The sequence below is a fragment of the Arabidopsis lyrata genome, assembly GCF_000004255.2.
Source record: "Arabidopsis lyrata subsp. lyrata unplaced genomic scaffold ARALYscaffold_8, whole genome shotgun sequence".
NCBI classification, from domain to species: domain Eukaryota; kingdom Viridiplantae; phylum Streptophyta; class Magnoliopsida; order Brassicales; family Brassicaceae; genus Arabidopsis; species Arabidopsis lyrata.
This window is the reverse complement of record NW_003302548.1, coordinates 14,518,887-14,538,605: the sequence shown is the minus strand read 5'-3', so window position 1 is coordinate 14,538,605 and position 19,719 is coordinate 14,518,887. Positions and strand designations below refer to the sequence as shown.

Here is a 19,719-nt window from a genome sequence, read left to right as displayed (position 1 = left end):
CGGTATAGGGTAGACAGCAGGAACAAGCTTTAAGGAAACAGTTGAGGAATTGAGAAAATCTATTGGATCAGTAACAATACATTCTGCTTTTTGTTTTATTGTAAAATTACACGTTCTTATACAAGTGGAGGTAGCATCAGTCCTCAGAAGTGCATTCACATAGACTGGTTACTACCTCCAGAGAATGAAGCTTTCAACATCAGACTGAACAAGATATTTTATGAAAGGGCTCGAAGAGCTTTATTTATCCCACAAGAGCAATGAACAAAATCTATTCTAGAGTCTCTTCCTCTTGCATAGTCTGTTGCAAGAATGCCTCCTGTTTACAGCAGACAACGCCTCTAAATGTGTGGTGGTGAGTAAAACTTCAAAGACAAGGATGTTTCCTGATCCGTTTATCTTCTGCTGGCTAAACCTGAGCTCGAAATGGAAGTGTTCATTACGTTTTTAGTCAAACCATCATCACATCTGGAGAAGATTGTTCACTGTAACAGAAACAGAATTTGTTCTTTGCAGGTCCTACAAGAAAATAGAAATAATCATCACTTCAATACCCCGCATGTGCAAACACGAGCAACAAACGGCCATAAAATTCAGGAAAATTGAGCCCATCAATTTCTTAATGAAAATTCTGCTTCAAGAATTCATATCTACAAATGCTTTTCTTTTGCAGAAAACTAACTAAATACCCTAGCAATTCAACCAAGCATGTAGCTTGCTTGTCTGCTTGTCAAAGCAGACAAATATTTACCTGGAAAATTATTTCATCAGGCACATGTGGAAGGACTTCCCTTACTGTCTCGGCCATAGCTAGTATACTCGCCATATTATTTGCTGCACGGGAGACAGTTCTCAGATGCAGGCCACCTGTTCTTCCACCAGCACCAGGAGGAACATATGTAGATGAAGCCGATGCTTGCGAAGGATTCATTGGCCAGAGACCCCAAGAAGCATCGTCAAGTGCAGTCTGACCATAACCTTCCCCAACAGATGCAAGATGCCTCATCATCAATTGAACCTGCCCCAGCCCAACGGATCTGGAGCCTGCAGAGGGACCCGCAACATCAACACCCTGATCTGACCATGTTTGCAGCCAGCTTTGATCCAGTCCTGAATTCCTATATGGCATGAGAAAAAGGTGAGAACTGCTAATCCCGTTCAAGAAAGCCAGTCTTTAAAAAGAAATCAACGGGGGCACAAGTTTGGTCCTCACAAAACCAACAATTACTTGCTATCCAAAAGAACCAAGTAGATTAAATAAAATTAAACAATGCATAATATTTTAGCTCGAGGATACGAAATCACAAGAAGTGGATGTTGTTGTTATGAACACACTGTTAGTTTAATGCAATTAAGAAGATAACATATGGAAGAATGAACCCAACCTCCACGGATCACTTTCAGTTGAATTTGGCGTCTCAGTTGGAAACATCCCAGTGGTTAGGGCATGCACTGAATTGTTTTGTCTATCAAATTGACGGGCTAAGTGTTCATCGCTTGATACTTCTCCTCTGCTAGGATTCGCCTCACTTTCAGCTCTACCAACAAAAAGAGGCTTACGGCATGTAGGACAAGAGTAAACCTCATTTAAACCTTGATCTAACCTGCCAGCGTCAAAACATCATCATGAACTCATGATTTCTCACAGAATTGCAATAGCACAAGGGTGGCAACATAACAGAGCTAGCATACCATGATCGCAGGCATCCAAGATGAAAAAGGTGGTTGCAGTGAAGTCTTTTAGCCTTAGCCATTGGCTCCTATCATTCGTAATGGTTCCAAGACTAGTGAGCTACTGAAACATGTAAAGACGCAATAACTATCTAGCAGAAACATACCCTACATATAGCACATTCGTCATCATATGCCCGTAGCTCTTCTGAAGTTGCATCAGGAAGAGCTGCATGAAGAGCACCTAGAGCTACTCTCAGTTTGATGTATCCTTTTATTCGTTTCAAAATTGCACTTAGCAAGGCCTGCGAAAATCAAACGGGAATCACACAAAGAACTCAACATTTAGATCTGTGCCTATTAAGCAACCAGTAGAGTGGCACTTTTACAAATAAAGTCAAATAAGAGACTTACACGTATGTTGAGAAACAAAACTGCATCCACCAGATGGAAGGCCATTCCATGGAGCCACCAGATGTGCAAATAATGACCGAGGGCCATTACCAAGGTAGCCATATCTAGGAAGAAACCCAGATTCCGGTTGAGGAGACCTTTCCATTCTAATAATGAGCCTATTCAAAGGGTAAGAGCTCAAGTCAGTAATGTGAACATCAAATAGGCCAAGATTTTCCAAGATTATGCACGCTTGCAGTCTAACAGAAAATTTAAATACAGTCATATGCTGAGAGAAGACAAAACCTGCTGTCATAGAATCATAAAACTTTGATCTTTGGCAATCTGAATTCTTGACTGCAAAGTGGTTGATCCACATATCAAGTAGTTGAAACCCGTGAATCAACAACGCCTGAAATATGATCCAATATGCGATTGGTCAACCCTCTATTTTTTAGGCATGGTTACAAAGAAGGGCAACAGAAACAATGAATACAACTATCTTACTCAAGTACCTGCAATGTCTCAAAAGCTACACTGCATGGCTCAAAAAGTAACAATAAATACACAGATGAACCAATTGTACTGTATATCATAAGGGAAAGCTTTATCCTGCAAGATTAGACAATATTAACATCCAGAGACGAACAAGTTCATTCTTCAATCACTAGAACAGATAATCCAGAGGTCTGGTGTTTAATTTAAAGATATCCCTATTTTCTCCTAATTGAACTGCAGTCTAATAAAACATATGGCAACTCTAGAACACAACATTTTCTCCGCTCAATATATTGGTGCCCGGTATATGCGCCCTCAGAACATACTAAAGCTTATGTTTTGTCTTATGAGCAGAAAATTACACTGCTTTCACTAGAAACTATATGCATCATGAAAGTCATGTGCACCATTCAGAGACTTAGGGTTAATTTGTTTTGCCTCCTTTGATATACAACTGTACCTTATTTTATTTTAAGAATATATTTGGTTCCAGAGATAGAAACTAGGAGGAAAACATTACGCTCGTATTTTGAATAAAGAAGGGAAACATACACTCATATTTGAGAAAAAACAGGTTGAAAAAGCCGCAACTAAAAAATTCACATGATACCAAAAAGTTTAGGACATACCAGCACAAATCAGCGGAGAGAACCATGAACAGTGCTGAATACACACGAAAGTATGTCCAAGGAGTAGAAGAAGGAGACGCATTCAATCGATCAAGCCGATCTCTAGCCAAAGCTTGAAACATCTACACAACATTTTACTACACATTAGGGTGTCTTGAAAAAAATTTCAGTACTTTCTGATCATAACTCAAGAAAGCCAATTATACAACCTATATGCCATAGCTTTAGAGTACACAGAACAGTCAAGCAGATTGTCCATAGGACCCCCTGAAATACTGTTGGTGGAACCACCAATGGCAGAAAAGTGCCCTAAAAACAGGAGTAGCCAAGAAGATTATTAACATGAAAAAGGCATACATCTGCAAATAACTCAAATACCCAATTAAGGCAAACAGATCAGATATCCCAATTGAATAAAGTGGTAGAAATATATGCTCCTGTACCATTACTGCTTGTCATTTTAAGTAGGATGTCGTCTTCATCCTTTTTTGCAACAATTAAGATATTCAGAAAAGGAGACAACAAAATATCCAAGATATCATATAACTATATAAGTGACAGAAAATTTCGGTTGCAATCTATTCATCAAAGTACAAACAACTACCTTGTAAATGATGTAATTGGCAAGCCTTTCCACCAGCTTTCTAGTTTCAATGGCATATAGATCCCCAAAAAACAGAGTCTGCAGGATTTATAAAGAGCTATTAGATGCTCAAATAATGGTTGAAAGACATTTCCCAAAACAGCTAGTCTATTACTACCCTACAAGTATGTGCAGATCAATGAGGCAACAAATAGCATGAAGCTCCATCTACTTGAGTATTTAGTTTCATAGAAGCCATTTAACTAGCAAAGAACAAGAGTTTTAACTCCTTCAGGTCAGAAATACTTGCTTCTTACACCACAACTCTTAAATCACAGGTGCAAACTTATATTTCATGATGTTTCTAATAGCCAAACGATGAGCTTTAAACTGAATTCCATCTAAAGAAAGAACAAAGTAAGGCTTAAATTAAACCTTGGAAGTAAAAGACCACTCTTACCTTGAGAGAAAGAACAAGAAGAATGTACACATTGAGTACAAAACTTGCCAGCAAGGCAATTGTAGTGTAAGAACTCAAAAGCAGCTCAAGGGTATTCTCAGAATCTCCTAAAGAAACGTTCTTGGTGATAATCCCATCAGCTCTAAGTCTATCAAGAGACAACTCCGTCCAGACTTGTAAACCCACAAAGCTCAAAGCTGTTGTTGCCAAAGAAATGGGCAGATATCTTATCTCCATTAGAAACTAACTATAGCCTTCTCACTCAGAATCTCATTTAGCATGACGTCCCCTGCATCAAACATGATTTTGCATAAGCTAAGCAACCAAAAAGCTTATGTTAAGTTTGAGAATTGAGTTTAAAAGTTTCGAATTTTATATAACGTAGGCCAATTCGCAGCAAGTAAAATTCACAAAGATGATCAAGAAGTTCACAGGATAGAGCAATTGGGAAATTCTATTAACCAATTAACCAAACGAGAGAAATGAGCTGGAAAAATGAGAGAATTAACGAGAAATTGAGGTCAATAGCTGATAATGATGGATTCTGCAGAGAGGGAAATGGATCAAAACCTGATTTCGCGATTGGAAAAATCTCTTCAACACCGGCAAATGCGTCCTCTTTCTCGATGGAGAAGGAAAAGTAAAAGAGCACAAGTTTATTTTTTCAATGAAGAATATAAAATTAATAAATTGGAAAAAATATCAAAATAGTAGACCACGCGGTAATAAAAAAAAAAAGTTACTTAAATTTGACGACGCCGACACCACGAGTGCTATTGTCGCCAAAGAATGGGTCCGAAGAAGTCCAGTTACTAAAGTAAAAACACACATGATCTTGCATTCTTAATCTCACATAATGAAAGAGCTTGATCCTTTACTTTGACAAGTTTGTGGAGAATCCATAAGATCACTGGAACCTCCTCTGCTTAGACACATTTTTGGACAAACAAGCAACCTACAAAATCCTCTAATAGTCTTGTCCCCAAAAACCTTCTTCTGATTGTGGTAAACAAATATCTCCCCAAAAGATACAAAGATTTTATGCTCAAAAGATCTTAATGCATGTTGAGACCTCTATAAACATTTCCAGCACATTCAAGGGGGTAATCCCAATACGCCTGAGTTTGATTCCCCCACCAGAGAATTTACATGCGGACTTGCTCTGGCGCCCGAGACCGAAGACTATTACCTGGCCATGACCCACCCTCGGGTGTGCGTCCATGCCGTAAGGGTTCGGTATCTAGTCTGGACCACCTCGGTAGGGCCAGGACACTCGGTTATCAAAAAAAAATACATTTTATGATCAATATACCCTTTAGAAAAACCGAGTTTGAACATCGAGGATGACCATCGAATGTCTCGTTGATCATGGCTCTGTCTAGCATGTTTGATAACACCTCCATAGATCGTATGAACATGTATAATGGTAGAATATCGCCCTATTGGTGTCCTCTTCTCCCTAAATATATCCAAATAATAACTAACATAGATCATAGTTGCTACGATATTCATTTTCGGAATCCGATATCAAGAATTTGAGTAACAAATCCAAACCTATAAAAGTAGACATAAAACTTACATAGATCGATCATTGATGTAACGAAAAAAAGTAAAAAAAAAAAAAAAACTAACACATGGACCGTGAAATGTCATTTTCTTTGATTTATCAAACAACACCTTAGCGTGCACACATACATAGCAAACTCTAGTCTCTAGTCAACATTTATGTGACGAACATTGTTACGCTCCTCCTCTTTAACCTTAGGAATCACCACTTTCAACACACCATTCTTCATCTCCGCCTTAATCTCATCAGTCTTGTATACTTTCTCAGGTAACCCAATCCTACTCGTAAACCTCCGTCCATCTCCAGAAACATCTCCCTCCTCCCCCTCCTCTGTTTTCCCTTCTCCTTTAATCACCAATGTATTCTGTTCCAAAGCCAATTTCACATCCTCTCTGCTTAGTCCAGGCATATCGATCCTTAGATGCAACGCCTCGTCTTTCTCTTTCACGTCCCAGCCACGTCTAATTCCAGAAGCTCCCATTCCACGCGTAGCTGCTACCAAAGGGATTTCGCTGACCTGGTCCATGAAATTCAGCATCTGGCTCAAGCTTCTCGTCGGAGTAAACGGATCGAATACATCTGTTGAGATTCGAGAAGATTATGTTTATTCGACGGATCAATCGCAAACATGTATAAGATCTGGAAATTCTAAAGCGGAATTGGACGGTGGAACCATGGATTTAAGATGAGACGATTTACCTGAGAAGAAATCGCCGCCGCGGCGAGAAACATGTCGGTTTGAGTTATGGTTCCTATCGACACCGTCTTCATAGTTTCTGACGGCGTTGGTATTGAAGAGGCGAGAAGAAGCAGCAACCGGACGAACGGCTCTTAAGGCGCGAGGGACGACGACGGTGGAAGAAGAGAGAAGTCTCCTGAGAGCTAAGGACGATGATGACGCCATTTTTGGAAAGAGAGAAGAAGCTTAGAATTAGCAAGTAATTAGATCTTTTCAAGCTCGATTAGATTTTTTTTTTTTTTACTCTTTGAACGAAAAAGAAACTTGTTAGAGAAAGATTTATATAGTACAGAGTAGAAGAAGGTGCTAGAGACTAGAGAGTGGAGATTCGCTTAAGGATGGTTCTAGAAGTGCGTGGTCTCCAAGTAATCTTAGGGCCCAGATTTGTGAATTTATCTTCGGTTTACTTAGGTTCGGTTTTGTATAGATTGAAGATACCGGTTGTTAAACCGAAAATTTAAAATCGGTTTAGATCGATTTGGTTTAGTTTCTCTTCAGTGTGTCTCTACGAAATCAGAGGATCTTCTTCTCTTCAAAATCATCATCGAAGTTGAAGAGAATCTGAGGTAAATCGGGTGATCTCCGATTAAGGATGATGCTGGATCTAGGTCCATTCTCAGATGAGAAGTTCGATGCGAAGCGATGGGTTAACTCGTCGTGCCAAGCGCGTCATCCGCAGGATTCACTCGAGAAACACCTTGTGGATCTGGAAATGAAGCTTCAGATTGCCTCCGAGGAGATCGGAGCTTCTCTTGAAGAGCAGAGCGGTGGTGCTCTTCTCCGTGTTCCTCGTGCCACACGTGACGTGTTGCGTCTCCGTGATGATGCGGTGTCTCTACGTGGTTCTGTTGCTGGAATCCTCCAGAAGCTCAAGAAGGTACGCATTTGTGCTGATTCTTTAGATTTTGTTTGGATCTCCCCCAGAAAATTAGATCACAAGCTCATGGGCAGTGTCGTTAAATTAGATCAAAATCCTCGCAAACGAACTGATTCAATCGCATTTGAGTTGGGCAAGCTAGTGGATTTTAGGTGTTGCACAAACTGTGCTATTGTGTTTCTTTCTCAGCATAGTTTTGTAATTCGTGCTCTTATGGAATTCGGTACTTGCAGGCAGAGGGTTCTTCAGCTGATTGTATAGCTGCGCTTGCTAGAGTGGACAATGTCAAACAGAGAATGGAGGCTGCCTACAAAACACTACAGGTTAGTATGCATAGTGATTTTGTTATCCATTATGTGGACACTTGGGGTAGATCTGCAAGTGATTCTCTTCTTTTGGTATATGTACAGGATGCTGCTGGGTTAACTCAGTTAAGCTCGACGGTTGAGGATGTATTTGCTAGTGGCGATCTTCCTCGTGCGGCAGAAACTCTTGCCAGCATGAGAAATTGCTTGTCTGCTGTTGGAGAGGTAGTTTAATATCAGTAGTTTCAGTACTGTAAGGGATTTAAGTCTTTTTTATCGACACCGCTTAACTCCAATTTTGGTCAACAGGTTGCAGAATTTGCAAACGTTAGAAAGCAACTAGAGGTCTTGGAAGATAGGCTGGAGGCCATGGTGCAGCCACGTCTTACTGATGCATTAACATACCACAAGGTTGGAACCTATATATCTAGAGAAACCAACTAATTTAGGTTGTAAAGTCTTTGTTGCCGTTATTGGACTGAAAAGCCTTTCCCCACATTTGGCAGGTTGATGTCGCCCAAGATTTGCGAGGAATTCTCATCCGGATTGGGAGATTCAAGTCTCTGGAGTTGCAATATTCAAAAGTCCGTCTAAAGCCGATTAAACAACTATGGGAGGATTTTGACACAAAGCAAAGGGCAAACAAGCTTGCCAATGAGAGAAGTGAAAGTCAAAGGTTGTCTAGCGGCGATGAGTTTCGATTGACATCATCTCAGACATCATTTGCCAGTTGGCTGACAAGCTTTTATGACGAGTTGCTACTCTATCTTGAGCAAGAGTGGAAATGGTAAATGTTTACTTTTATTTACAATAACTGTATATATTTTCTGGGCCCTTCCAGTGACGTTATGTCAGACCTTTATACCCAATCATGTGATTGCAGCTTAATTATCAATCACTGTAATACTGTCATGATTGTTCAGGTGTATGGTTGCCTTCCCTGATGACTACATGACTCTCATCCCAAAGCTGTTGGTTGAGACCATGGGAGTACTGGGGGGTAGTTTTGTTTCTCGTCTTAACCTTGCAACAGGAGATGCTGTTCCTGAAACAAAAGCACTCGCCAAAGGTTAGATATGATGCAGTACAGTTTGAGTATTAGGTTTCCTTCTTAGTCTAGTCCTTTTACCCAGCTGGATTGGGATTGCATTGCTTCTTTGGTGGTTCTACTCTGCCATCCTCATACTTTGGTAGATAGATGTAAAGAGTATAACTTTCTTCTGCCTTTACATGAGCTAAGGTTTTTGGCTGTTCTTGTTAAGTTTGTAATTTTTGTGCATAGTGGCCTATGTCATGAATCTGTCAATATGCAAGAGAGACTTGCAGGAAATCTGAACTTTCATATTAAACAACTTATTTGTAACATCTTTCATTTAGTGACTGAAAATTTTCCAGACAATTAACGATTAATTTCATTTGTCTTATATCTATATTTTGTGTATATAGGAGAATACTGACAATTCTGATGTTTTCTTTGAACAGGTGTGATGGATCTATTATCCGGAGACTTGCCCAAGGGTATTAATATTCAGACCAAGCATCTTGAGGCTCTGATTGAACTGCACAACGTAACTGGTTCCTTTGCAAGAAATATTCAGCACCTGTTTGCGGAATCTGAACTTAGGGTATTAATAGATACGCTGAAGGCCGTGTACTCACCCTTTGAATCATTTAAGCAAAAGTAAGTTTTCATGTTGTCTACTTCTCTATCCCCATGTCTTTTATCCATTTCTAGTGTTTATGGATTGTCTCTTTGTCTCAATGAAACCTTTTGGGGCGTGATTCTTCAAGGCTGTTTGTGACATACGAGTTGATCATGCTTTAGGTATGGAAAGATGGAACGTGCTATTTTATCCTCTGAGATTGCAGTGGTGGATCTGAGAGGGGCTGTCACTCGTGGTGTTGGAGCTCAAGGAATTGAACTCAGCGAAACAGTGCGTAGGATGGAAGAGTCTATTCCCCAAGTTGTTGTTCTTCTTGAAGCTGCGGTTGAAAGGTGTATTGGCTTCACTGGCGGCTCAGAGGCAGACGAGCTGATACTTGCATTAGATGACATAATGTTGCAGTATATCTCTATGCTTCAAGAAACACTCAAATCTTTGAGAGTTGTGTGTGGAGTGGATGGTACAGGTGATGTAGTTGGCTCAAAGAAAGATGCAAGTGCAGAGAAAAGGGAGAGCTCTCGCAAGATGGATTTGACTTCAAATGAGGAATGGTCCATTGTTCAAGGAGCACTACAAATTCTTACTGTAGCTGATTGTCTCACGAGCAGGTCTTCTGTCTTTGAAGCCTCTTTGAGAGCCACTCTAGCTAGACTAAACTCCAGCTTGTCTATCTCGTTATTTGGCACAAATTTGGATCACAACCTATCACATTTGAAAAGTGAACAAACTGCTGGAGATTTGTCTATGGCTGGACGAGCCTCCCTGGATGTGGCAGCTATTCGGTTGGTTGATGTTCCGGAGAAGGCTCACAAACTGTTAAACCTGTTGGAGCAGGTACTGAAAAACTCCATTCTTGATTTACAAAGTTTCTGAATTAACTATACAATATTTCATGCGATCGTTTCCTTTTTTCCCTTGATTTGTTGCAGTCTAAAGATCCACGGTTCCATGCACTGCCTTTGGCGTCTCAGAGAGTCGCTGCTTTTGCCGACACAGTCAACGAACTTGTCTATGACGTCCTTATATCAAAAGTCAGGCAACGTCTCGGGGAAGTATCTCGCCTACCAATCTGGTCTTCAGTCGAAGAACAAACTGCTTTTCCTCTACCAAACTTCAGCTCATACCCTCAGTCTTATGTTACAAGTGTTGGAGAATATCTCCTTACTTTGCCTCAGCAGCTTGAACCTCTAGCTGAAGGAATCTCAACCAATGGAGATTCAAACAATGAGGATGCACAATTCTTTGCAACCGAGTGGATGTTCAAGGTAAGCCTGATTTGAGCTTTAGTGAACACTGTACTCAGACGTTAACCACTGAATTTAAAAAAACAGGTAGCAGAAGGCGCAACCGCTCTGTACATGGACCAACTGAGAGGAATCCAATACATTTCAGACCGAGGAGCACAACAACTCTCTGTAGATATCGAGTACTTGAGCAATGTGCTTTCGGCTCTGTCCATGCCAATTCCGCCAGTTCTTGCAACTTTTCAGACGTGTTTGGCTACACCGAGAGATGACCTCAAAGATTTGATGAAATCAGAAGCTGGTAATGAACTCGATTTCCCTACAGCTAATCTTGTTTGTAAGATGCGTCGTATCAGTTTCGATTAGTCTCAAATATAGTTTTGGGGGTAACCCAACGTACTTGGGGTGTCTATGAGACTTGCTAACAAATCGGTTCGTCCATTGTCATATTGTATTACACACATTGTGAAATTTTTGATGCAATGTATAAAGACAAGTTTTAAATTTTGTAGTAAACGCTTTCTTAATTGCTTAAAAAACCCTAGACCAAGATCCAAGAGGCAAGAGCCACTTGTAGATCTATGCTCACTGCTCAGAGTCGCTGGGTGGTCTAGTCGAATACTCGAATTTACCGCTGAAAAATTCATGGTTACGTAGTTTCTTATTGTTTAGAAAATAGTTTTATTATTCATTGAAAGGTACACATGACATGACAGGCCGTTTCAGTTAGACCAAATCATAGTGGAATGACTTCCATTGACATTGGAAGAGGCAAAAACTGGTTCCTTGGTCCGAATCTTCTAACAATGTGTAGCTGGTTATAACAAAGTCGAGAAAAAAGAAATAGATCTGAGAGATGGAGGAAGAACTCAAGAACTTGATCAAGGTTTGGGTTTCTTTTGGTGTATGCAGCATTGCAGCTATGAAAAAAAGTTCCTTGCTAAAACTTAAAAAACGTTCCAATGGCTCTTTTTTCTAGGGAATGCAAGGTGAATCACGTATACATTGTGAAAAAGTACTACTTTTTTTTTATCTTCTTCTTATTTCACACAAGCAAATCATTGGGACAGAGCATTCTCTGTCATTAGTATATTTAAGGGTTTGTTTTGACAAGTTAGAAACGGAGGCAATCCAAGTTTAAAAACACTTTGATTGTTCTAGTATTAAGTCTCTACGATAATGGAAACGTTTTGAAGTGACTACTATATAAAACGTTTCCTATATTCAAAATGTTTAGGACGGGGTGATTAGTAGGCATGTCCATGACGGGTTGAATTCTGTATATATCCGAATTCTCCGTCTCATATCTACTTTTTTTCAAGTAATGATCGGTTTTATATATGTTTAATCTAGTCCGATGGATAAAAAATTAGGCAGCATATAAGATGGGGTATCCATATTATCCGTTTGCGTTATTTATCTACAAAACTAGTGAAATTTACCTCTTTGTTTTTTTTTCCAATTTTCTACTGAACTTGTAACCTATCCTTAACCAAATTAGTGAACATTTGACCCATTCCAAAGTTATCTCTTAGCCAAATTAATGAAAACTTGAAAAGTGAATATGGCTACATGAATTTAACCCTTTCTGAAAAGAGTTCGGGTGATGTATTTTACTATTCGAACTATCCATTTCCGATCTTTATCTACTATTGTGTGTTCCGATAACTAAAATAAAGAGTGAATTTGTGCAGAGGTATTATTGGGGGAATCAATTACCGGGTTGGCATTATTTCCATCAATTATTACCAGATCCGGACTGATTGTCCATACTTGTCGTTATAGGTATTTTCACCATAACGAAATGATGATTTTATCCTTCTTACATAGTTTCTGTTTTCTCCCCTAAGTCAAAATAAAAAAATTCGAAGCTTCTCCGTTAAGATTTGCTGGTCCATGTCCATCGTCTTTCTCTCTGACTTTACCTGATGAACAATTTCGAAGAACACACATAACAGAGATGCATATATGTGGTAACGATGACGAAATCAAACAATTGTGATGCAGATCTGTGATGAAGATGACGAGATGAACTGATTTACACACGTCGGAGATGCAGATCTATGATGATTGTGGTTGTTAAAAAACTCCGGCGACGAGAAACTTTTAATTTTTTTCCCTTTGGTTCACCCGTTACTAGTTCCTTTAGGGTTTAATTTTCATCAATTGAAATCTTTCTTTTATTCTTTGTAATCGGGCAATTGAAAGCACAAATCTGAAATTATACCATCTTTTTCGATTGAATCGACAAGTTTTGCTTCATCTACTCCGATTGATGTGGCTTATTTCTCCAAGCCATAATCTTCCAGATTTAAAAATTGCTTATCATTCCCTTGGGTTTACCGTTTACCGGTTCTCTTAGGGTTTAGTTTCCATCACAAAGGAGGAAGATGAAGATCAGACGAAGATCCACAGTACAAATCGTGTTTGCAGCGTCGTGGAGATATGAGGGGTAAAACTGTATTTTTTCTTAGCCCAAAAATGCCCAATATTGTAAGCCCAGACAAAAAGTTCCCAAATTGAAAGTTGTAGCCCAACAAAGCCTCAAATCAGTAATAACCCCATTATTGGGGTAGTAAATTAGGTAATAGACATTAGTGTTCTTTTGTAGGGAACAATGGTCAAATAAAATATACAATTTACAAGAAAACCAGTCTCACTTTTGGTCTTGCGCGTGGGAGAAGCGGGTTTGACTTTTGACACAAAAGTACAATTGAACTGACATAAACTAAATGCTTGTCAAGTTAAACTGACCTTTACGCGGTCCACATGGCATGTGTAACATAAGATCTGCTTAGACATTCACATTTTAATATATACGTCTACATAGTTAACAATCGGAGTAAAACTAATTGAATATGTAGTTGTACATAACCAGGTATTCATGCATTTATAAATATAGTTATCTATAACAGCAGTTTATAAAAGTTAAAAAGAGATGTAGACATGTAGTTGTATATCTAAACAAATGTCGCTGGACAAAAACCAGTGTTTTTAAACCCGACCCATACACCGAACCGGACTATCTTCTGGGTCATTGGGTCATTGGGTCAACCGGGTTCGACCACGGGTCAATTGATTAAAATTTATTTAATATATTTAATATTTATAGAGATTATATAGTATTTATAAATATAAAAATAAAAATATTCATACTATATTTACAAAATATGAAGTCTAACAATAATACTAAAGTTATTCAAATTAAAAAAATTTAATTCCAAGTAAAAATCTAAAACCGTAACAGTTATTAAAATAATAGAAAATAGCCAATAACAGAAATAAACTAATAAAACATCGCGAATTCAAAACAACTAATCTCGATTATTTCTTTCACCATTACATTCCTTCTCTTTAGACGGTACTGTAAAGTTTCATACAAAATCTAAAACAAAATGAGTCTAAGAACTAAAATTTTTATTTTAAATAACTAAATAGAGTCTAAAACTCTATATTTTATTCTAAAATCAAATGATATTTTCAAAACCCATACCCAACCGGTTCAATCGGTTCACTGGGTCGCGGGTTAATGGCGGGTTTTTGTGGGTTTTTCCGGTTTTGAAATTGGTGGGTATTAGCACTAAACCCAAACCGGAAAAGTGCTCGGGTCGTGGATTAACCGGTCGGACCGGGCGGTCCGGGTCGGGCGTGAAAACACTGGAGTAAAACAATTGAAACGACGGGTGGTAAGATCGGAAAAACAAAACTTCGTGTAAATTCTACCCTCTGGCTTACCGAATTAAAGAGGAAGACGCTTTGAGACGGCGACTTAATAGTGACAACGACGAGAATCATGTACTTCGCCGGAGCAAAAACAAGTTCTCGAAAACGAAGATGAGAGGACGACGAGACTAAGAGAAAGGTTTTCAGAGAGAAAAAATATAAGATAAAGATGAAGATAAATGAAGATAAATTTAAGCTGCTCTATTCTCGCGAGTGAGGGTAAAGAAGGTAGAAAATGGGGTTGAAATTATCATTGTCTTGTGCTTAAAAAGATAAAACCGGAAATATAATTAGACTCAGATCGGATACTTCTCAGCTAATTATCTCTAAAATAAATGCGTTTAGTGATTAGTAATACTTCTTTTCCTTTTAAAATAAATCAATATTTATAATTTGTGCTTTTTTTTGTTGAGAATTTCCATATGTCTATGAATTAATTGAAAATTTAAAGTTAACACATTTCCTTAAGTGTTTTTTAATTTTATTTTTGATATGATTATTTATTTATATAGGGAATACAGTTTACGATAGACAACTCCCCTTTGGTCGTGGCGAACGAAACCCTAATCATCACTCCTCCACTTTTGTTCATCATCCTCTCCAAAATTTCTTCAATTTGATTCTGCAATTGCCTTATTCTCTCTCTGGATTCAGTTTCAATTTCTTCGTAGCCCGCCATGGATGCTCAGCGAGCTCTGTTGGACGAACTTATGGGGGCAGGTGAATAATCGAGTACCAAGTTTTATCCCCTAAATTGAGCTCTCCAATGGCTTTAATTTTTGTTTTCATATGAAGAATTGAGTGAATTTTTGCTTGCAGCTCGTAATCTGACAGACGAAGAGAGAAGAGGTTTCAAGGAGGTTAAATGGGACGATAGAGAAGTTTGTGCATTCTATATGGTTCGATTTTGTCCTCATGACCTCTTTGTTAACACGAAAAGCGATCTTGGTTAGTCACACTATTTGTTGTATCTGCTGCTTTTGTGTAATGCTTTTCTCTATGTTATCCTCCTAAGCTTCATTGTTGTTTTCAGGAGCATGCTCGAGAATTCATGATCCAAAGTTGAAAGAGAGGTTAGGCTTCATTGACATCTTCGTTATGTTTATTTGATTAAATTGCAAATCTGAATCGATTCGTGTGAGATGTTGTTATCTTGCATGTTTATGTCCATCGATGTTTATCTGTAGAGGTTAAAATTAAGCCTATGAGAGCTCTACTTTTACGCATTTATGTGAATGAGTTTTGATTTTTTTCTGTTTCAGCTTTGAGAACTCTCCGAGGCATGATTCCTATGTGCCTAAATTTGAGGCTGAGCTTGCACAGTTTTGCGAGAAGTTGGTGCGTAATGCTTGTCATACCTTTTTTTTTTTTTTTTCATTAGAGTTGATTCTTCTCTATGCTAAGATTTGGAATTGGTTACAGGTGAATGATCTTGATAGGAAAGTTAGGCGTGGGCGAGAACGCCTTGCACAAGAAGTTGAACCGCCTCCACCACCTTCTCTATCAGCAGAAAAAGCGGAACAATTGTCTGTTTTGGAGGAGAAAGTTAAGAACCTTTTGGAACAAGTGGAAGCACTTGGTGAAGAAGGCAAAGTGGATGAAGCTGAAGCGCTAATGAGGAAGGTACTAATTGTTTACCATGCTCAGAAAAAAAAAGAGTTTCGAAGTTTTAACAATCATACTGAATCTTGGAATATGGTGTTCTGCTTGATTCCTCCCTATTGGCAGTTATACCCTATGTGACACCTTTATTATGATCATAAATTTAGTACACTGAGTGCTTATCTTTTGGAAACTCTGGTAGGTGGAAGGGCTTAATACTGAGAAGACGGTGTTGTTACAACGACCAACTGACAAGGTACTCGCGATGGCTCAGGAGAAGAAGATGGCATTGTGTGAGGTTTGTGGTTCATTCCTTGTGGCTAATGATGCTGTAGAGAGAACGCAGTCTCATGTCACTGGAAAGCAACATGTTGGCTATGGCTTGGTTCGGGATTTTATTGCTGAACAAAAAGTAAGTCTCAGAACTAATACGTGAATGTTGTTTCATTTAAGCTGTCATTCCTCGAAAGATGGGATAGTGACGCTTTTTTTTTTTTTTTTTTTTTTTCTATTCTAGGCTGCTAAAGATAAAGGAAAGGAAGAAGAAAGGCTAGTAAGAGGAAAAGAAGCAGATGATAAGAGGAAACCGAGGGAGAAGGAAAGTGAGAGTAAGAGGAGTGGTTCTAGTGATAGAGAAAGTTATCGTGATCGGGACCGAGACAGAGATGGTGACAGACACAGAGACCGTGGTAGAGATCATAGAAAGCCTCATGACAGGAGATCAAGGAGTGGGAGAGAGGGCCGTGATCGAAGCAGATCACGATCTCCTCATGGAAGGTCTGGTCACCGAAGGGTGTCGAGAAGCCCCATTCGCCAGTACTAGTTTGAGACCCTCGTGGAAGGTCTGGTCACAAGAGGGTGTTGAGAAGCCCCATTTGCCAGTACTAGTTTGAGATAAGGTGTTGTCACTGTATCTTGGGGCCAGGAACTTTGCAAATTAATGAGGTAGACAATGTGACACCCCCCCTTATAATTTCATGAGCATGTGTTGTCTTTTTGGAACTTCCTTGTTAAAAATTTATGGACGAAAATTGTCTTTCTACCGGATCACAGCTATTCTAAGAGTTTGAGACCTTACTGATTATCCTTCATCGGTTATTTGTTAAGAGGTCAAAAGCATTGAGGTAGGTATTACCGTAAAACTTTTACATTTTCATTGTATTTCTCGGTACTTGGGATGCTATAGCTTCATTTTATTTTTATATTGTCTTTTGGTACCCCATTTCAAGTTTGATATACCTTTCTGATCTAAAGACTACACAGAATCGGGATTGTTGGGATCGAATGACACGAATACTATTTGAGGTAACAAATATATAACAGAAGTCATCCTTACTAGAAGTTGGGTTTTGAATTTTGTTTATTTTCTTTGAGTTCTCTGTCTGCACTTAGGTGTGTATACACAGGAGGAATAATAATCTTTGGCTTTGGGGTTAGGTATAACTGTTGTATTTCTTGGCATCTTTGTTTGCAAAAAAGCTTTCAGTGTAGTACAAGGAATCTCTGCAAATCCAGGAAACACACTGGATGGGTCTGCATGATATTTGATTCATACCGGGTAAACTCACTCCGTTGTTTATGAACTTTTGATAACCTTTTCCAAATTCCAAAGCTGGAGCATTATAGTAAAACAGTAGGTCTCTGGTGGGAGCAAGAACTGTTTTGGTGGTCTTTGTGAGCAGAACCATCTTGAGTCTGTGTTGGCCTACCACAAAGCTGGAGGGCGTTTTTGTAAACCTTGCTTAAACCCTGATCTAAACATATATTACTGTGTTTTTTTTTTCTTTTCTGATTTCTCCTCAAATAAGAGCTCAGCATGTGAACCCCTTGTTTTAGGCCTCCTGGTTTTGCAGCTATACATAAGCTTTCTTTTATGAGTCAATTAGCTGTATGCTAATTATTTGAGAAATAATTAGCTTGTACATACACAACTTTTATTCTTTGCAAAACAAGAGAGAAATCTTTGGTTTCGAAAAAATCGGACGAATTTACCCCTGGAATAAATAGTGGGAATTTTGCCTCCGAAAATGTCTTACCATGTGTTTCCTGGTAAAACAAATGTGTTTCCCGATATATCACTATATATCATGATATAAAATCAAAAAGATAATGGTTAGAAAAACCAGAAACTAATGTTGGATCATAAAAAACCAATCAATCTCTATGACGACTCTGCAAAGAATCCTCCAAATCAAGATCAACACCAACACGATTCCGAATCGATGCATTTGCGTGGCACGAAGAAGAAGAGCAAGATTAGCCTATTTCCCAAGCCAATTTAGCATTTTGACTCCATCCTCAACGCCATTGATTAGCCGCCGAATCAGAAGTTCCACTAACCCAACCTCCACCGTGACACTGCAACATCACTGGTAGGGCCATAACTATGTCTCCGATCAGATCTGGGTTGGTGGTGGTGATAATTATCCTTGTGGCGTAACAGATCGAGTTCAGGTGGAAGTGCTTGAAAGCCTCCGCCCTCCGGCTCCGCCTTTGACCAGAGAAGAGAGTTTCATCATCTTCGTATCGGCGTGGAGAGTGGATGGTGTGGTGGTGAAGCTGGAGGAGATCGTGGCAGTGGCAAAGATGGATGCGTGGAAAGATGAAGATTGAAGGGGTAATTATGCCATTTTGTCACCAAACCCAAACACCAGTTATTTACGAAATCGCCTCTTCTCCTTTGACTTAATTATTTTTCAGTCTTAGGGTATGCAGTGTAATTACTCTTCTTTTATTTGGCAAACTTGTAAGAATGCAAATGGAACGTAAGTGTGAAGAATGACTTGTCTGCTACCTTATTACAGTCTCTGGTTAACTGCTACGAAATTTTGCGGAAAAAAATGACACAACATTTGTCAAAATCTTGGATATGTATAAGAAATGACCCAATTGTTGATAAGAGTTGAAGAGCATGCAACAGTTGGAATATCTATGAAAATCTTGGACGATTTCGTTGGGATCAGACTAAAAACTTTTCAATTGAAATTTTTAATACATAGAACAGCAACAGGCTATCGACTAGACAAGTTGACAAGCTATGAATCCTAATAAAACCAAAATAAAATTATCTTACAAAAACTTATGAATGCATAAACACATATGTTGAGAAAATGCAAACAGAAACAATCAAAATTTACACAAGGGATGTTTGTAGTTTTGGAATAGATCTTGATTTTAGTATTTGAAAATGCTACTTTTATTCCCTACAGAATTGGAAAAGTATTTTAGTTTTTGAGGTTTTTTACCAGTATCTCTTACTAATAAAAGAAGCTCATTGAGACTTCTCAATGTGTCCACATCAGCTTTCTTAAAACACTCTAAAATCATGCCACGTCAGCACGTTTAAGATGAATATATGTAAAATTAGGGGCCTTGAAATTAATATTAATAAAAGATTTATGAAAATTTTAAATATAAACCTCTTACATAAGAAACATTTGAAGTAGTATTTTAATATAATTATAATCACATATTATAATGATAAACTAATAACAAAAGTTAATTTTTTGATAATACAAAATTATTACTAATCACATACACCGCCACTAGGCGTACCCCAGATTTCCCCTAATTGAAGTTTCTCAAGCCATCTACATCAGCTTTTTCAAAAAGCACTTTCAAGATGCCACATCATCAAAATTAAAAGCTACATAAAACTAAGCCAATTCTTCATTTTTTTTTGTTTTGCATCATTTTTTTCCTTCCGTTTGGTCCCTAAAATTTTCACTAATTACAGTATTGAGACAATAAATTCCAGAATAATT

At 38.5% G+C, this 19,719-nt stretch overlaps 4 protein-coding genes across 7 annotated transcripts; 2 read left to right on the top strand and 2 right to left on the bottom strand.

Annotated features, from left to right (window-relative positions):
- Positions 1 to 49: 49 nt before the first annotated feature.
- LOC9300187 (E3 ubiquitin protein ligase RIN3) lies at positions 50 to 4,912 on the bottom strand. Of its 3 annotated transcripts, XM_021011975.1 has the most exons (13): positions 4,805 to 4,912; positions 4,235 to 4,523; positions 3,796 to 3,873; positions 3,416 to 3,500; positions 3,192 to 3,315; positions 2,580 to 2,676; positions 2,371 to 2,476; positions 2,086 to 2,243; positions 1,839 to 1,976; positions 1,693 to 1,760; positions 1,386 to 1,604; positions 752 to 1,118; positions 50 to 519 (listed from the first exon to the last, which is right to left on the bottom strand). In XM_021011975.1, exons 2-13 carry the CDS (start codon positions 4,469 to 4,471, stop codon positions 463 to 465), a joined length of 1,734 nt encoding a protein of 577 aa, XP_020867634.1. In that variant the 5' UTR covers positions 4,472 to 4,523; positions 4,805 to 4,912; the 3' UTR covers positions 50 to 462. The 3 variants fall into 3 exon arrangements, with proteins under 3 accessions (XP_020867634.1, XP_020867639.1, XP_020867642.1); XM_021011980.1 differs by lacking the exon at positions 3,416 to 3,500 and having other exon boundaries at positions 3,192 to 3,313; XM_021011983.1 differs by lacking the exons at positions 3,796 to 3,873; positions 4,235 to 4,523; positions 4,805 to 4,912 and adding an exon at positions 3,635 to 3,674.
- Positions 4,913 to 5,724: 812 nt separating this feature from the next.
- LOC9301936 (23.5 kDa heat shock protein, mitochondrial) lies at positions 5,725 to 6,802 on the bottom strand. The gene is made up of 2 exons (XM_021029980.1): positions 6,501 to 6,802; positions 5,725 to 6,380 (listed from the first exon to the last, which is right to left on the bottom strand). Exons 1-2 carry the CDS (start codon positions 6,703 to 6,705, stop codon positions 5,947 to 5,949), a joined length of 639 nt encoding a protein of 212 aa, XP_020885639.1. The 5' UTR covers positions 6,706 to 6,802; the 3' UTR covers positions 5,725 to 5,946.
- A 219-nt stretch (positions 6,803 to 7,021) lies between these two features.
- LOC9301935 (conserved oligomeric Golgi complex subunit 7) lies at positions 7,022 to 11,146 on the top strand. The gene is made up of 10 exons (XM_021029973.1): positions 7,022 to 7,417; positions 7,651 to 7,740; positions 7,828 to 7,947; positions 8,032 to 8,133; positions 8,229 to 8,509; positions 8,646 to 8,791; positions 9,205 to 9,403; positions 9,548 to 10,220; positions 10,316 to 10,651; positions 10,718 to 11,146. Exons 1-10 carry the CDS (start codon positions 7,133 to 7,135, stop codon positions 10,994 to 10,996), a joined length of 2,511 nt encoding a protein of 836 aa, XP_020885632.1. The 5' UTR covers positions 7,022 to 7,132; the 3' UTR covers positions 10,997 to 11,146.
- A 3,714-nt stretch (positions 11,147 to 14,860) lies between these two features.
- On the top strand, positions 14,861 to 17,829 carry LOC9301934 (luc7-like protein 3). Of its 2 annotated transcripts, XR_002332538.1 has the most exons (8): positions 14,861 to 15,073; positions 15,173 to 15,301; positions 15,387 to 15,426; positions 15,616 to 15,691; positions 15,776 to 15,976; positions 16,158 to 16,367; positions 16,473 to 16,900; positions 17,009 to 17,829. XR_002332538.1 is itself a non-coding variant. In XM_021027970.1 (7 exons), the coding sequence occupies exons 1-7, from the start codon at positions 15,031 to 15,033 to the stop codon at positions 16,776 to 16,778; spliced, it is 1,005 nt and encodes a 334-aa protein (XP_020883629.1). In that variant the 5' UTR covers positions 14,861 to 15,030; the 3' UTR covers positions 16,779 to 17,740. The 2 variants fall into 2 exon arrangements, 1 of the variants encoding a protein (XP_020883629.1); XM_021027970.1 differs by having other exon boundaries at positions 16,473 to 17,740.
- The last annotated feature ends 1,890 nt before the right edge of the window (positions 17,830 to 19,719 follow it).

What these genes read in the sequence shown, in the direction of transcription:
- LOC9300187 (XM_021011975.1), bottom strand. Translation starts at nt 4,471, where the DNA reads ATGGAGATAAGATATCTGCCCATTTCTTTGGCAACAACAGCTTTGAGC. An exon ending in CTCTCCGCTGATTTGTGCTG is followed by an intron (nt 2,677 to 3,191) that starts GTATGTCCTAAA and finishes CTAATCTTGCAG; the next exon opens with GATAAAGCTTTCCCTTATGA. An exon ending in CTGATGAAATAATTTTCCAG is followed by an intron (nt 520 to 751) that starts GTAAATATTTGT and finishes ATTTTCTTGTAG; the next exon opens with GACCTGCAAAGAACAAATTC.
- LOC9301936 (XM_021029980.1), bottom strand. Translation starts at nt 6,705, where the DNA reads ATGGCGTCATCATCGTCCTTAGCTCTCAGGAGACTTCTCTCTTCTTCC. An exon ending in CGGCGGCGATTTCTTCTCAG is followed by an intron (nt 6,381 to 6,500) that starts GTAAATCGTCTC and finishes GAATCTCAACAG; the next exon opens with ATGTATTCGATCCGTTTACT.
- LOC9301935 (XM_021029973.1), top strand. Translation starts at nt 7,133, where the DNA reads ATGATGCTGGATCTAGGTCCATTCTCAGATGAGAAGTTCGATGCGAAG. An exon ending in GCTTGTCTGCTGTTGGAGAG is followed by an intron (nt 7,948 to 8,031) that starts GTAGTTTAATAT and finishes TTTGGTCAACAG; the next exon opens with GTTGCAGAATTTGCAAACGT. An exon ending in CTTGAGCAAGAGTGGAAATG is followed by an intron (nt 8,510 to 8,645) that starts GTAAATGTTTAC and finishes ATGATTGTTCAG; the next exon opens with GTGTATGGTTGCCTTCCCTG.
- LOC9301934 (XM_021027970.1), top strand. Translation starts at nt 15,031, where the DNA reads ATGGATGCTCAGCGAGCTCTGTTGGACGAACTTATGGGGGCAG. An exon ending in GGACGAACTTATGGGGGCAG is followed by an intron (nt 15,074 to 15,172) that starts GTGAATAATCGA and finishes TTTTGCTTGCAG; the next exon opens with CTCGTAATCTGACAGACGAA. An exon ending in CACAGTTTTGCGAGAAGTTG is followed by an intron (nt 15,692 to 15,775) that starts GTGCGTAATGCT and finishes AATTGGTTACAG; the next exon opens with GTGAATGATCTTGATAGGAA.